Here is a 15,417-nt window from a genome sequence, read left to right as displayed (position 1 = left end):
AGAAAGGGCTGCGGCAGCAGTGCAGTTCGTCGAGGCTTTGACAGCCAGAAGAGGCGGAGGCAGCAGCGCAGGTTGTCGAGTCTTTGACAGCCAGAAGGGGCAGCAGCAGCAGCGCAGGTGATCGAGGCTTTGACAGCCAGAAGAGGCAGAGGCAGCAGCTCAGATCGTTGAGGCTTTGACAGCTAGAAGGGGCAGCGGCAGCAGAGCAGGTTGTCGAGACTTTGACAGCCAGAAATGGAAGAGGCAGCAGCACAGGTCGTCGAGGCTTTGACAGACAGAAGAGGCAGAGGCAGCAGCGCATATCGTTGTGGCTTTGACAGCCAGAAGGGGCTGTGGCAGCAGCGCAGGTCGTCAAGGCTTTGACAGCCAGAAAAGAAAGAGGCAGCAGTGCAGGTCGTCGAGGCTTTGACAGCCAGAAGAGGCAGAGGCAGCAGCACAGATTGTCGAGGCTTTGACAGCCAGAAGAGGCAGAGGCAGCAGCGCAGATCGTCGAGGCTTTGACAGCCAGAAGCGGAAGAGGCAGCAGCGCAGGTCGTCGAGGCTTTGACAGCCAGAAGCGTCAGCAGCACAGGTTGTCAAGGCTTTGACAGCCAGAAGAGGCAGAGGCAGCAGCGCAGGTCGTCGAGGCTTTGACAGCCAGAAGCGTCAGCAGCACAGGTTGTCAAGGCTTTGACAGCCAGAAGAGGCGGAGGCAGGAAGAGACAGCAGCGCAGGTCGTCGAGGCTTTGACAGCCAGACAGGGCAGTGGCAGCAGCACAAGTGGTCTCACTGGCAGAGCCTAAGTGACACCAGATAAAGTTGAGCAATGGACTCAATCCTGATATTCACCTGAGATGGTGGTGCTTTGTTTTGACCCCCAGGCTTGTTGTGACCCATGGAAGGTATAGAGCTGCCGCCCCCCCCCCTTATCAGACAACAAATATCATGTATTTCATAAGCATATATTTTCATGGTTTTACAGTTTTAGTGTGAGCTCAGTTTCTAAAAAGCACCTCTTGAACGGGTTATTTTGGGATTGATTCAGGTTGGCCCCCAAAGCAGCTCACTTCAGTTCAATGGTCTCCAGCAAGAAGCACCCAGCCACGCATGACCCCTCCTGCCCCTTCTCATCCCAACGTGGCTGCAGCAGAAGCTAGGCTGGTGCTTCCATTTGGAACTATGGAGTTCTCTGCTGGTTTCTGGTGGGCCTGGACCCCGCCTTCCAACCTTTAGGGCTGGGCATGGCCCTCCCAATCTAATTCACCTCTGCTCTCACAGTCAGGTACATTTTGGTGGGAAAGGGAAGGAAAGAGTATGAGCTGGTTGGAATCATGCTGAACCAAACACATCCTAAGCTGGGTCTGAACTGCAGGAGGGTTTGGACTTGGCTCATAAAGAGCATGAGATGACGCTTGAAACTGGAGAAATCTCTTCAGTTCAAAGACTTAGTGGCCTCAATAAATATATGAAAAAAGCTTATTTGGACGAGCAAAGAATTGTTGTTGTTGTTGTTGTTGTTGTTGTTGTTGTTGTTGTTGTTATGTCTCCCCACCCCAATACATAGCGGAACAAAGAGAAAAAAAGATATATAATAAACCAGCAGACATACAAAAATCAATCTTTAAAGCAGGCAAAAATAAACACATATGAACTTATACCAGCTTTAAGGTGTTTCCAATAGTACATATAAAAATGTAATTTTAAGAAAAATCTTAGCCTTCCAAAGGTGAAGACTTGCTCATCCATTAACGGAATACCTGTATGATTGCTGCCTGCAGTAACTTGCGCACTAGGTCACGGAAGTGTCCGTATCGGAGTCAGACATCCCCTAAGTTGGAGCAAAGCCACTGTAAGTGCATCTTTTATTATGTATACATTCATCTTCTATCAAAAAAACACTGTCCATATATATTAGACATGATAGCAGTGAATGCAGCTGAAGTTGTACAATTAAATAAAAAATGTGTAAATACTAAAGAACATTTGACAGTTAAATTGTGAGGAATAAAGAAACCATTAGAAACATTAGAACAGGCATTCCCTGTTTCCAGTTCCTACCTCCAAGTAAAACGCCATGCCAATGGCTCTCTTCTTGTTGTTCGGACAGCACATATATTCCCGTGCCAATCGGGCAATCCTCTGGTACTGTTCTGTTGAGGAGGTGAACAAGGTCCTGAAACATAAGAGTAAGAGACAAAGAATTCACAAGTCTGAAGCTGGCAGGAAGAACCACCCAGCGTTCCTGCACAACAACAACCACCACCAGGTTACTTGAACGCTGAGCAGAGCCTCCCGCCTGCATTCGCTCCCTAAGACGCACACACATTTCCCCTTACTTTTTAGGAGGGGGAAAGTGTGTCTTATAGAGTGAACAATATGGTACATTTTCTGAAATAAATAAGAAATTTATCCCCATTTCCCCAGAAAGCAGGCCTTGCTCTTCATGCCTCACCTGCCAGTCCTTTTCACCTTCTTACCTTGCCAGAAGACGAATGCCTTTGAAAAAGCTTTCTGGACTTGACAGCATATCCCAGCAGCTTTGCAACCCCAAAACCTCAAATTCGTCAAGGTATTCAGCACGCCCAATCAGTTGTTTCAGGGCCTGCACAGTAGTCCTGAGTCAAGTGAAGGAATTAAGAATATTATATTTTAAAAATTTGTATACTGCCCTTCACCCGTAGTTCTCCGGGCAGTTCACAACATAAAAATGCAAGTTAAAAAGCACAAAATACAGAATAAAAACAAGAACCAAAGCAAACCAATAACTCCTCTCCCTCCAACAAACGCAGTTGAAAGGGCATAGGAGATTAATCAGCCAATGGCGTGATTGAAGAGGACCATTTTTGCCTGGCATCTAAAGGCACCAGGCAAGCCTCCCTGGGGAGAGCAACCCACTAATGGGGAGCCACCACAGAAAAGGCCCCTTCTTGTGTGGAGGAGGCACGTGAAGAGGGGCTTCCGATGATGAGCGCAAGGTCTGGGTAGGTTCATCTGGGGAGTTTTAGGTCCTTGACATCTTGCAGTCCAACCCCAACCATCACCCCCTGCAGCCTCCCCCATGTTTCCAGCACAAGCGGCAACCTTTCGGCTGTGATGGAGACTTAAGGTTTCATGACACGTGAGTCCCACCACACCCAAATCAGCCCATCGTGCGGGAGAGTCTCCAACATCCTCTCCCATCCTAGTGTCCTTCAGATGTTTTGGGCTACAATAACTCCCATCTTCAGCCCAGTTGTGCTGGCTGGGGCTGGTGGGAGTTGTGGTCCAAAGTGACTGAAGAGCACAGGGGTTGGGGAAGCCTGGGTCTCCTAGCTATCTAACCTAAGCAGAACCTCCACGTCCAAATGAAGCCTATCTCTTGGGGGAGGGCTGAGCCATCACCGCTATGGGTCAGAGAGAGAAGGGAGGGCCCCCCCAAATGCATTAGCAGGTCCCTTACATCAGTGGATCGAGATGCGAAGAGGGCTCCGGGATTAGACTTGCCACCCTCGAACCTCTTCTTCTCGCCTCATGGACAAAACAGATCTGAGTGCTAAGTGCAAACAGCAGGTGGTGGAACTTGCTCTTCAGGATACCTGCAGCCTCAGGGAACGACAGGATATGACACAGAGCGTTGGTAGCCTGGAGGGACAAGGACAGGAGAACGGCATTCAGCAGAGGTCATCGTCAGATCAAGATCTCAGACTCAGACGTGACTCAGAGCCCCGGTCCATCTCCCTCAGTGTTGTCTACACTGACTAGCAGTGGCTGTCCAGGGTTTCAGGCAAGGAACTCCCCGACATGGAGATGCTGGGGCCCTTCTGCATACAAAGCAGGTGCTCACAGGATGGACCACTTATTAAGATGCACCCCCCTCCCAGCAAGAAGCCCCCAGCCCCATCCAGCTCCCATTCAAAACAATCCAGGAGAGAGAAAATGAGTGGTTTCGTACCGCCATTGGCATTTGAGAAGTGCTGCGTCGCCTGGAAGTGACTTCCGCTTTGGTGTCTTCATCCTGCAGCCTTTTCAGGAGGGGTCTCAGCAGCTTGACGCTGGAATACTGATCAGCGACCAAGGCCTTCCAGATCACCGTGGCACTTCTGCAATTTTTCAAAACAGAATTTTTCCTTTTTCCTTTTCTTAAAAAAAGTCAGGCCTTTGATATTTTCTTTATATTGCACATACATTAGCAAAGAAAGAAACCACAACTCGGAGCACAATTTTTTGCAAGTACGAAATTCAATATAAATAAATATAAATTAAGAAACCCCTTAAATCTACCCCTCCCCATTTTCACATCACAAAAACTTACTCATCACACTCCATTGAACAGTCCAACAGGCTGTCTACGACTGGCTGCATGCGCTTGGTGGCTAGGCTGACAATAGCCGAAAGTGTCACTTCCTTAGTGCGGGTGTCGGGGATCTGGTGGAGACGGTTGTAAATCTCCTTCACAACCATAGGCAGCTGGAAGAAGATAAAAGAAGACCAGGATGAGAAAGTGTGGTGAACCTGTTTCTATTTTGCTTAATGTATGTAGGGTTTGGTGTCAGCGTTACTCGTGCCGGTTCTCTGCCGTTCACTTGTGTTCCTTTGGTGGTAAGAGAGGTTGGGGTTGGCCTAGGGTGTGGTTGTTTGTTTGTGATTGGCTGTGGTGATCTTTGTTTTGAATCAATTCCAGTACCCTTTTGGTACTAGATTCTGGCTCCTGCAAAGTCAATGCTAAATCGTCAGCAAATGCTTTCAGTTTGTACTGTTTAGCACCCACTTGTATGCCTTTAACCAATTGGTCCTTTCTGATCATATTTAACAAAACCTCCAGGACCGATATAAAAAGCAATGGAGAGATTGGGCAACCTTGTCGTGTTCCTTTCTCAATCTTAAACTCTTCTGTCACTGCATTGTTCACAATTAATTTTGCCTTTTGTTCTGAATAAATTGCACCTATACCATTTTCAAAACCTTGACCTACCCCCATCCCCTGTAGATTCTTCTTCATAAAACTCCAAGAAATGTTGTCAAAGGCCTTCTCTGCATCCACAAAAATCAAAACTGCCTTAGTATTGATATTCACTTGTAATTTTTCTAGAATATAAATTATATTCCTCGTATTATCAGACAAATGTCTGCCCGGGAGAAAGCCCGCTTGGTCTTTATGAATTTCTTCTACTAACACCCTTTTTAATCTTTTAGCCAAAATATCTGCAAAAATTTTGTAATCTTCCATTCTATTTCCTGGTTCATCAATTTCATATATTGTACTTGATATAACTTTATCTCTTTCAGGATCTCCTGTGATTTTGGTTTTGCTCTCAGCTTCTTTTCTCCTTCCTTTATTTTTTCCAAGATTTTATCCTTTTTTTCATTTTGGGTTCTCTTCTTAATTGCATTCTGTTGTATCAGGAATCCTCTCATAACTGCCTTACTTGCATTCCAGATTACTCTTTTTTCCACTGTTGTGTTCATATTTATCTCAAAGTAGTCTCTCAGAGTTTTTTGGGCCGCCTTCATCACTTCTTCATTCCTAAACAAAGTATCATTCATCCTCCATCTGAAGGAACCAATTGGCGTCAATTTCATTTCCATCTTCACTGCATTATGATCAGAACAAGTCTTGGGGCAAATCTCCACTTTGCTGGTCTTTGGAGCCAGTCCTCTAGTTACCCAGATTTGGTCAATTCTTGTCCATGTCATTTTAGGCTCGGAGAAGAAAGTTCCCTCTCTTCCCAGAGGATTCTTTATTATTCTCCAAATATCAACTAAGTCCATATTTTCAGTCATGTCAAAAAAAGGTTTTTGGTAGTCTACCATCTTTGGTGACTACCTGTCTCTGAGCCTTATCCATATTTGTAGACACCACTCCATTCATGTCTCCCATCAAGATCATATTGTAATCCATATAGTGCATCAGAGTCTCATGTAGTTTCTTAAAAAATTCCGATTTTCCTTCATTTGGTGCATAGATGCCTACTATCAAGAATTGCTCTCCTTGTGATTGAATTTCAATTGCAACAAATCTTCCTTGGTCATCTTTGAATATAAATTTTGGTGATAGGCTTTCTTTTGCATAAAGAACTACTCCTCTTTTTTTAACTTTATCTGATGAGATAAATTCATGACCCTAATCTTTTGTTGCTCAATATCTTCCTGTGTAGCCTTATCACATGTGTTTCTTGTAGACAAATCAAATCCAATTGTTCTTTTTTTAATAAATGAAAGACTCTCCGCCTCTTTTCCGGGGAGTTCAGTCCATTCACATTCCAGCTCAACACTTGCAATGCCATAGTGTAATTACTCTGTTTTTTCTCCAACTGCTTGCTCTTCTTCTGTTGGTAATTGTCAGAGCTGCCCCTAGGTCCCAGCTCACAGAGGACCAACGCCAGGCTGTCGTTATGTACAAAGGTCTTTATTGATGTTCAGTTTCCATTTCAAAGCCGCAGCGCGCAGCTCTACGTCTTAAAGCCTAGACCGGCGAAGTACCGTCTGAGTCTCCTCCCCTATGACACCAGTTTAAGATCCTCGCCCTGCTCCACCTTTTGCGCTGCTCTCTCCTCCTCTGGGTCCTCCTGCCCGCTGGGGCATTGCCCTTTCTGGACTCTCCCGACGCTGAGTCGCTTAGCTCCTCCCCCTCCCTCCGGCGGGCTTTAGGACCCGGTTCCCAATCCTCATTCTCTGCTGTCCCGCGCTCCTCTCGCGCCAACCCAGTGACCTTCCTCCTGACCGTTACACTACTTCTGTCACTGCTTCCCTCTTCCGGGATACTGGCCAGATCTGACCTCCCCTCCGTTGTCTGACTCTCTGATGGAGGCGTGGTCAGCCCTGCCTTATCTTCTCTCCCTGGTGGGGAATGCACTGGCCCCGATCCTTGGGACTCTTCCCCCCCACTCTGCTCTCGTGGGGAAGCTGGTCCTGATTTCCAACTACTGCTCTGGGAGTCCCCGCTGCCCCCTTGCTCCTGGGGGTTCCCCTTGGGAACCCCCTACCCCTGGCCACTGGCGCCCCCTTCTGTGAATCTTCCGATTCGCTGGAGAGGCTCATGGAATCCCTCGGTCCACTGTCCTCTTCTCCTACGCTCCCCTCGGATTCTTCCCCTTCGCTCTCCATCTCCTCTCTTCCCTGTGCCTCTGCTCCTGAGCCCCTGGCAGGTGCTCTTGGCTCTTTTCCAACTTCCTTCTGCAGGTCTTCTTCGTATTTGTACAAAAGCTTTACCTTATCTTCTACTGATCTTATTTTAATTTTCCTTCCTTTGAAACTGAAGGATAAACCTTGGGGAAACTCCCACCTAAATTTAATTTCGTTCTTTCTCAGCAGGGCAACCAAATCTCCATAATTAGGCCTAAGATCCAAAAGATATTTTGGGACATCTTTAAAGATTTCCACTCTTGACTGTTGTACTTCTAAATTCTTCTGATAGTGCCAACCCAAAATTTTGTCTCTCTCTTCTTTAGTTTGAAGGGTAATCAAGCAATCTCTTATTCTATTCTTCTCTTTTTCCCTCCTCTTCCAAGTCTAAAGGCCCTCACAATTCTAAAGTCCTCTTGATCCAAATACACATCCCAAAAGTCAGCAAATTCCTGCATAAGAAAGTCTATCAGACTTTCCTTCTCCAGTTCAGGTAAAGCTCTGATCCTCAAGTTCGTCTGTTTTTCTTTAAGTTCAATCACAGAAAGCGTCAACTTATGGTCATCAAGTTGCCTCTGCAAGTATGGAACTCTTTCTCTCTCTAGTTGTGTTACTTTACATTCCACAGCAACAGCTTTTTCCCTGCCTTCCTCCGCTGTCTGCCGTATCAAAGTAGACTCCTGTACCAATTTCTGGATAGTCTCTGTATTAGTATTCACTTTTTGTCCCAAGTTTTGTCCCAAGTTATTTATACTTTCTCTGTTTAAATCAATTTTAGTAGTTGCCGCATCAACTTTCTTATTAAGCTGATCCAAAGAGTCACTTATCTTACTTAGTGCCACCGCTAAAGCGTCTTCTGTTGACATTCCTTTCGATTTGGAATGTACTGACACAGCAGCCACAGAGGAAGGGGGACCTGATGTTGAAGCTCTCCTTGGTTGCTGCCAAGTCTTCCCAGACCTTAATGTTTTTTCAGAAGTTGGTTGATCTATTTTTTCCTTTCCATCTGCCATAACACTTAAAGATTCAAGGTCAGTCCCACAGTCCCACAGTTTTTATCTTACAGTGGAAATTCCCTAGCCCAGCTCTTGTAACAATAGCAGCTTCCTCTAGGGGGAAACAGTTTCCATTTGTATTAATCCGTAATGTCCAAATGTCCAAATACAGTTCAAACAATAAACTTAGTTTCAATTTTTGACTTTTAGTCCTTTTTAACACAGACGGAAACAGTCGCAACAATGTATTTCAATGTATCTCTCTTGTTTAGCTAGCTGTCAACAAACGTTCCAAAGCACGTCAGTAGCAGCCCGTTTCCAGGGTCAGAGCGGTGGTGCTTTTAACTCTCTTCCCACTCTCTCCTGCAGGCAAACTCAGTCCAAATCTCCCCCCCCCTTCTCCTGCATCCAAGGGGGGTTTAATATTAATATTTTCTACCGATGAAAGTTTAGCCCTTTACAGATAGGCTTTCCAAGGCTTCAGCTTACAACCTCATTGCTTCAGTCTATTTACAAACGGGGAAGGCGGACTTCCTGTGTTGAGCCTCCCCCCATTTCGATGCCAAATCAATTTTTTTTTAAAAAAAAAGTCCAATTCTCCTACTTCGCTGTACTCACAGGTAGTTACTTTAATGTCCGATTGTCCACAGGAAAAAGTCAGCGCTCTCCGGCAACGGCTATGTGGCTTCGTTCCATGGAAAAAGCAGTTGATTCGGACTTTCGGATTAGCGCCATCGGCAAATGGCAGAATTCCTCTGACTCAGAGGAATCCGCTCCGCAAAAATCGGGTCTTGCCGCCGCAGCGAAGGCGGAGACCCTCTAAAAACCCCAGGCGGTGGAAGCCTGGGGACGTGGGATTTGGCGGACACCAGGAGCACCCCCCTATTCACAGGGAAACCCCTTTTCGGGGGCTCCGAAAGTGACGTGGGGAGAGTGGCGCAGTGTTTCGAATCGACCGCTATTTTCGCGGAGTGAAGCCGCACAGCCGTTGCCGGAGAGCGCTGACTTTTTCCTGTGGATAATTGGATTTCAAACAACAACCCGTGAGTAAAACGGAAATTGGACTCTTAAAATATTTGCAAATTTGGTATCGATCGGGGAAGGTCCAAACAGGAAGTCCACCTCCCCTTTCTGTAAATAAGCTAAAGCAAAGAACCTGTCAACTAAGGTCATGGAGAGTTTTATGTAAAGGACTTTAATTCTACTGATTGAGACTATTAGAAATTTTTTTTGGAAGCAGGGGAGCCTGCAGGAGAAGAATAAAATTTGAGATTTGATGTGCCACCCCCCTGGACCCGGGAGTGGTCCGTGAGAGCCCGTTGATGCTGAATAGATCAATTTGACAGCTGTCAAGCTAGCTGTCAAGATACAAAAGAGGACTTTGTTTCTATTGTCTATATTTGCTACAAGTTTATATATACAATGAAGGTATGACTGTTACAATTTAACTTATGGGACCTTTGGGTCTGTGCTGAAAGGAGTGAAAAGGAATTTAAATTCCTCTAGAGGGAGCTTTGGGATATTGCTTTAAGGAACAGCTGAGAAACTGTTTTTTGACCTTGGATTGTTTAAGAATGGTGCTCGGGAAGGAAACTCAGCTTGAATTGAACAGGACATTCTTTCTCTTGGGAAAGCTGCAAGGTCAGATAAATGTTTTGACTTCGAATGTTATAACTTTGGAGACAAGAGTGGACACTAGTAAAGAGCTTGATAAGATCTCGGCACAGGAAATTTATTCAACTGAACAAACAGGAAATTCTGAAAAGGAAAATCATGTTGCGACTGAAGTGAAGAAAGGGGGAGCCGTCACCCTACAGATGCAAAAGACGAGTTATAATTTGAGGCCTGACATGACGGCAACAAGGAGAAGTAAATTTTCGAAGATGGAAACCTGGCCTGAATTGGAAAGTGAAAGATGGAGAGATCTCCTTATGTGGAGACCAGATGACCTTTGGATTACAAAATGACCCAGGTGGAGATTGGAGTTTTTGGGACCTTTGGATTTGAAAGGAGTGTGAAACAGGACTTGGAACATCTTATAGGCCCTATTTTCAGCCATGGAGGTTTGGCAGGAAGGAATGTGGATGCTGCTGGGTTGGAGCTCCCCCGAGAATTGGCTTTTAATATTAAAGACTATCAAAAAGACTGGCAGAGGGGTCATGAAACTGATTTAAGAGCCTCAGACTTAAGATCTCCGGGTTGATGGTTTTTGGGATTGATGGACCTATGCTGGGGACTGAAACCGGGAGGGGAGTTGGTGGAATGGAAATTGGGAACTCAAAGTGCATATAATACAATCTGTTTTTTTGTTTTTTGTTTTTAATGAAAGTTGGGAAATTTGTGGAATGGGATCTTTTTTTACCTTAGGGAAACGTTTTAAGAATAAGTATAGATATATTGGTTTGGATGAGAGTTAAGATTGGAAAGTAAAAGTGGTTTTTTAAAAAAATGGTAAAATTAAGGATTAGAAAGATGGTTGAAAAAGAAAATTATGCGGTTTGGCAGGAATAACGTAAAGATTTAGTAAAAATGAATTAATGAAAGAGAGAGTGTAAAATTATAGCATTTTAAACAAATTATTAAGATAAAAACAAGGTTGGAAGGATTTGCTGAATTAACAATTTGAATTAGAATACAAAAATGGGAGGTGTGAGGAGGTCAAGGAAATAAGTTAAGAAAGGTAAATATGTAAAGGTTTGATTTGTTCCTTTTTTCTCTTTTGTGTATTTTTCTCCTTTTTCTTTTCTTTTCTTTTTCTTTTTTCTCTTTTACTATTTTTTTTGTAACCTGTAAACTTTGAATAAATATTTTTTAAAAAAAAAGAAAAAAGAAAAAGCAGTTGATTCGAAGCACCGCGCCGCTCACCCCACGTCGCTCCGGATCCCCGAAATTGGGTTTCCTCACAGGTAGGGGAGGCGCAAAAGGTGCCCGCCGAATCCCATGTTCACAGGCTTCAGCGCCTGTGATTTTTAATTGGTCTCCGCCTTCGCCGTGGCGGCCAGACCCAAATTCCCAAGAGGCAAATTCCTCCCGATCAGAGGAATTCCGCCATTACAGATGGCACTAACCCGGAAGTCCAAAAGAGTATAGTTTTCTCTGCCATCTGCGGAGTTGTGTTGGGGGAATCCAGATTGGGAGGGTTTGGAATAGGTAGGTTAGTTTTGGGAGGGTGATCATTTTGATCATAGCAAAGTTTTATTAATTGACCTCAGTGTTGTCCATATTGTGTTTCCTTTGCACTGAAATGAACAGGGTGGAATAATGTAATTAAAATACTGCCAAAGCAGACAGCGAGATGAAAAACAGGGTGGTTGATTTTTGGAAGCCGAACTGCAGCAGGATGGAAACAGAGGCGCGAGCCACAGACATGGAAATTGAAGAAGAAGAAGAAGAGTTTGGATTTGATATCCCGCTTTATCACTACCCAAAGGAGTCTCAAAGCGGCTAACATTCTCCTTTCCCTTCCTCCCCCACAACAAAACAAAAAATTCCTTCCAGTAGCACCTTACAGACCAACTAAGTTAGTTCTAGGTATGAGCTTTCGTGTGCATGCACACTTCTTCAGATACACTGAAACAGAAGTCACCAGACCCTTCTATATAGTGAGAAGGTGGGGAGGGGTATTACTCAGAAGGTGGTGGGAATGGGTGATTGGCAGATAGCTGTGATGAGCCTGTTGACGACTCTTAACGACTGCAATAGGTCTTACAGGAAAAAGCAGGAAAGAGACTGGAAAGAGAAGCTGCTGAATTGCAACTTATTAACAAACCTAAAACCATGGAGAGACCTGGTCTGAACAAAGACATTGGATTCTTATCTCATTATACATGACAAAGCCATTTTTAAAACAAAATAAAAAAATTCCTTCCAGTAGCACCTTAAAGACCAAGTTAGTTCTAGGTATGAACTTTCGTGTGCATGCACACTTCTTCATACCTAGAACTAACTTAGTTGGTCTTTAAGGTGCTACTGGAAGGATTTTTTTTATTTTGTTTTGACTATGGCAGACAAACACGGCTACCTATCTATAACTAAAAGCCATTTTTCACCTTCTCACCCCTTGCTTTTTCCTGTAAGACCTATTGCAGTCGTTAAGAGTCGTCAACAGGCTCATCACAGCTATCTGCCAATCACCCAATCCCACCACCCTTCTGAGTAATACCCCTCCCCACCTTCTCACTATATAGAAGGGTCTGGTGACTTCTATTTCAGTGTATCTGAAGAAGTGTGCATGCACACGAAAGCTCATACCTAGAACTAACTTAGTTGGTCTTTAAGGTGCTACTGGAAGGAATTTTTTGTTTTGACTATGGCAGACCAACACGGCTACCTATCTGTAACTCCCCCACAACAAACACTCTGCGAGGTGAGTGGGGCCGAGAGACTTCAAAGAAGTGTAACTGGCCCAAGGTCACCCAGCAGCTGCATGTGGAGGAGCGGAGACGCGAACCCGGTTCCCCAGATTACGAGTCTACCACTCTTAACCACTACACCACACTGGCTCTTCTTACTTCCCAGAAACAAGCTAATTCTAAGTCCGAAGAGAATGTTTGATTTAGAGGAAACCTGCTCCCCCTGCCTCCGTTTTGAGCCTTACGTCCTCCATTTCCATGCCGCATTCCTCAAGGAAGGACCTCAGGAGCTTTCCTGCAGCCTGAGAGACGGCTCTGTCTTCCACTGTCAGGTTGTCAATCGCCTTCAACACGACTTCGTTGATCTGGCTGGGCGTGAGGTGCTCCCCAAAAGCCTGGCACAAAGAAGAAAGAAGAGGGAGTTTTCTTCTGCTCCACACTCTGACCATGTTTCAGTAGTCCAAGGGTGCCTTCACAAACCAAGTGAAAGACATCTCCACTCTGCCTTGAGAGGGTTGAACTAAGTGACCCCCACGTCCCTTCCAACTCTACAATTTGGTGATTCTATTTATGTGTTTGTCAGGGACTCAGGCAGCTCTGACAGTGTTTATTTAAGTAGCTGAAAGATTTTACAACAAACAAAACTAAAAGTCAGGTGACGCCTTGCTATTTTCGATCCACATCTTAAATTGGTTATGACATTGGAACATGAAGAGGTTCAATCTAAAATCAGACTAGAAAATTTTAAAAAAAAATTCCTCCAGGAACAGAGAGGGTGAATAATAGTGGCTATCCGTTATATAACCAATGCCAAACAGACTGGGTGGGAACCTGCCGGCTGTGTGTTTAGTTCTTAATATACAACAAAAACACCCACCACAAGGTTGGCATAGTCCATTGGCTTGGCAGTGCCTTGTGAAAGATGCATTGAATGAGTCAACTTTTCCTATTCTTTTTCCGCCCTGAGGAGCCCAAGGTGGCAATGCATGGTTCTCTCTCCTCCCCGTTTTAGTCTCATGAGGTAGGTTAGACTGAGAGACTGTGACTGACTCGTGAGGGGATCTGAACCCTAGGTCTCCCAGCACCTGGTAGAATTTCAGTAAGTAGAATTCTGCATGCAGTTTAGGCTACCGGGCACTTGTCTTTGAGCAATTTATTCTAATACAATGCATTTCTGAATGTTATTTACACTAATAGCTCACGCATGGATTTTTTACACACTGTTTGGCATTGCGAAATTCAAGGACATGTGAATTTCAAAGGCGGGTTGTGTTTCAGTTCTCCTGATGTTTCTGAAAGCCTTGATTTGATAGCTTTGGCTTCCAGTGTGAACTGCTCTGAATCTCTCCCTCATCCCTAGAAGGCGTGGGCTGCCTGAGGGCAGGCTGAAGTTGGTGGGGCAGGGCCCCACTGGCCCGAGTGAGCAAATCTTTGCTAACTGGGAGTGGCTGCGGTCTTAGCAATAAAGAGTACAAAAGGCCACCCCTACCTTGGCCACTTTTGCGATGTTGTAGTGGAAGAGGGAGGGCCCAGGGATGAAGAAGTCTTCTCGGACCCATCTAACCATGTTGCCTTTCTTATTTTTATTCCTCCTCTTCTCCAGTTCCTTACCTAAGCAGGGTCGGGTTTTGGAATATGCATGCAAAAGAACCCAGCATTAGTGCTCCCTGCTCAAAACCTCCAGTTTTCCCGCTGGGACCAACAAAAACAATTATTGGTTTCACCTCAAAAATAATTCAGAATTGGAAAAAAGGTTCAGAAGGGGGCAACCAAAAGGACTGGGGTGCTTGTGGAGCAAATGCTGGTTGCAGCATTTGGGGGGCGGTTCCGTTTAGAAAAACGGCGAGGAAGCGGAGACACAATGTATGGCTTGGAGAAAGTGGAGAGAGAAAGCTTTCTCTCTTGCCCTCATAACATGAGAACAACTGGACCTCCAATGAAACTGAAGTTTCAGGATGGTCCTTCTTCTTGCAATGCACAGCTAAACTCTGGAACTCCCTGCCACAGGAGGCACTGATGGCCACGGACCAAGATGGCTTTCAAAGAAGATGAGGCAAATTCATGGAAGAGAAGGCTACCCATGGCTATTAGCCAGGATGGCTATGCTCTGCCTCCATGGTCAGAGGCAGCAAAGTACAGGAGTAGAAAGAGCTTGAATTCTGCTTGCTGGATTCCCACAAGCATCTGATCAACCCCTGTGGGAACAGGATGCTGGACTGGGCTGGGCCACTGGTCAGGTCCAGAAGGCTTTTCTGATGAACATCAGCAGTGAATTCCTCCCCCAAGACTGCCCTCTCATCTCTGGCCAACGGGGTGTTGGCGTTAGGCCAGTGCTAGCACAATTCTGGCCCTCCTGAACTCCCTGATCAACCCCAGCAGCAGCCAGCATGGGCAACACTCAGGGATGATGGGAGTTGGAGCAGCCTCTGGAGGGCTACAGATCTCCCACCTTGCGGCTTACAAGAAACAAGCCATTTCCCAGCATCCCCCTCACCCATTTTGGCTATCATGATGTAATGGAGATGGTACAAGGCCTCCGCTGACTGCAGGCCAATCTCCTTCACGTTGTCTGCGAGGTGAAGGGACAAGAGCGCCACCAGCTGTCCAAGAAGGGGGAAATCCTGGGATACCTAAGAAGTGGAGAGAGAGAGATGCACAGTCAGCCCTCGTCCCACAGAGCCCAGCAAGAGAAAACCGTCTGGCATGCTTTCAGAAGAAGAAGAAGAAGAAGAGTTTGGATTTGATTTATTTATTTTTTAATGGATTTTTATTAAGATTTTAAAGGTTAGGAAAAAAAGATAAACAAATATCAATTTAAACAAAAAAAATAAAAAACAGACAATTAAAAAAAAATCAAACCTTTACATAACTTTCTTTCCTTTACTTATTTCCTTGACTTCCTCACACCTCCCTTTTTCGTATTCTAGTTCAATTAGATATTTCAGCAAATCCTTTCCATCTTTATTTTTATCCTAAAAATTTATCTTAAT

General features: G+C 45.0%; 1 protein-coding gene and 1 long non-coding RNA gene across 2 annotated transcripts; both read right to left on the bottom strand.

The window, feature by feature from the left end:
- Positions 1-1,218: 1,218 nt before the first annotated feature.
- Positions 1,219-2,555, bottom strand: LOC307207405. The gene is made up of 4 exons (XR_013834675.1): positions 2,457-2,555; positions 2,038-2,152; positions 1,737-1,807; positions 1,219-1,432 (listed from the first exon to the last, which is right to left on the bottom strand). It is a non-coding gene; the product is annotated as an uncharacterized lncRNA (long non-coding RNA).
- A 1,711-nt stretch (positions 2,556-4,266) lies between these two features.
- On the bottom strand, positions 4,267-15,118 carry LOC307207783 (maestro heat-like repeat-containing protein family member 7; the record flags this gene model as incomplete). The annotated part of the gene is made up of 4 exons (XM_079961845.1): positions 14,922-15,118; positions 13,917-13,972; positions 12,673-12,822; positions 4,267-4,425 (listed from the first exon to the last, which is right to left on the bottom strand). The coding sequence occupies exons 1-4, from the start codon at positions 14,935-14,937 to the stop codon at positions 4,267-4,269; spliced, it is 381 nt and encodes a 126-aa protein (XP_079817971.1). The 5' UTR covers positions 14,938-15,118.
- Between the last annotated feature and the right edge of the window lie 299 nt (positions 15,119-15,417).

Source organism: Podarcis cretensis (assembly GCF_951804945.1).
Source record: "Podarcis cretensis genome assembly, chromosome: Z".
Lineage (NCBI taxonomy): Eukaryota > Metazoa > Chordata > Lepidosauria > Squamata > Lacertidae > Podarcis > Podarcis cretensis.
Note: the sequence above shows the minus strand (reverse complement) of the source record. Positions and strands in the feature narration are given on the sequence as shown.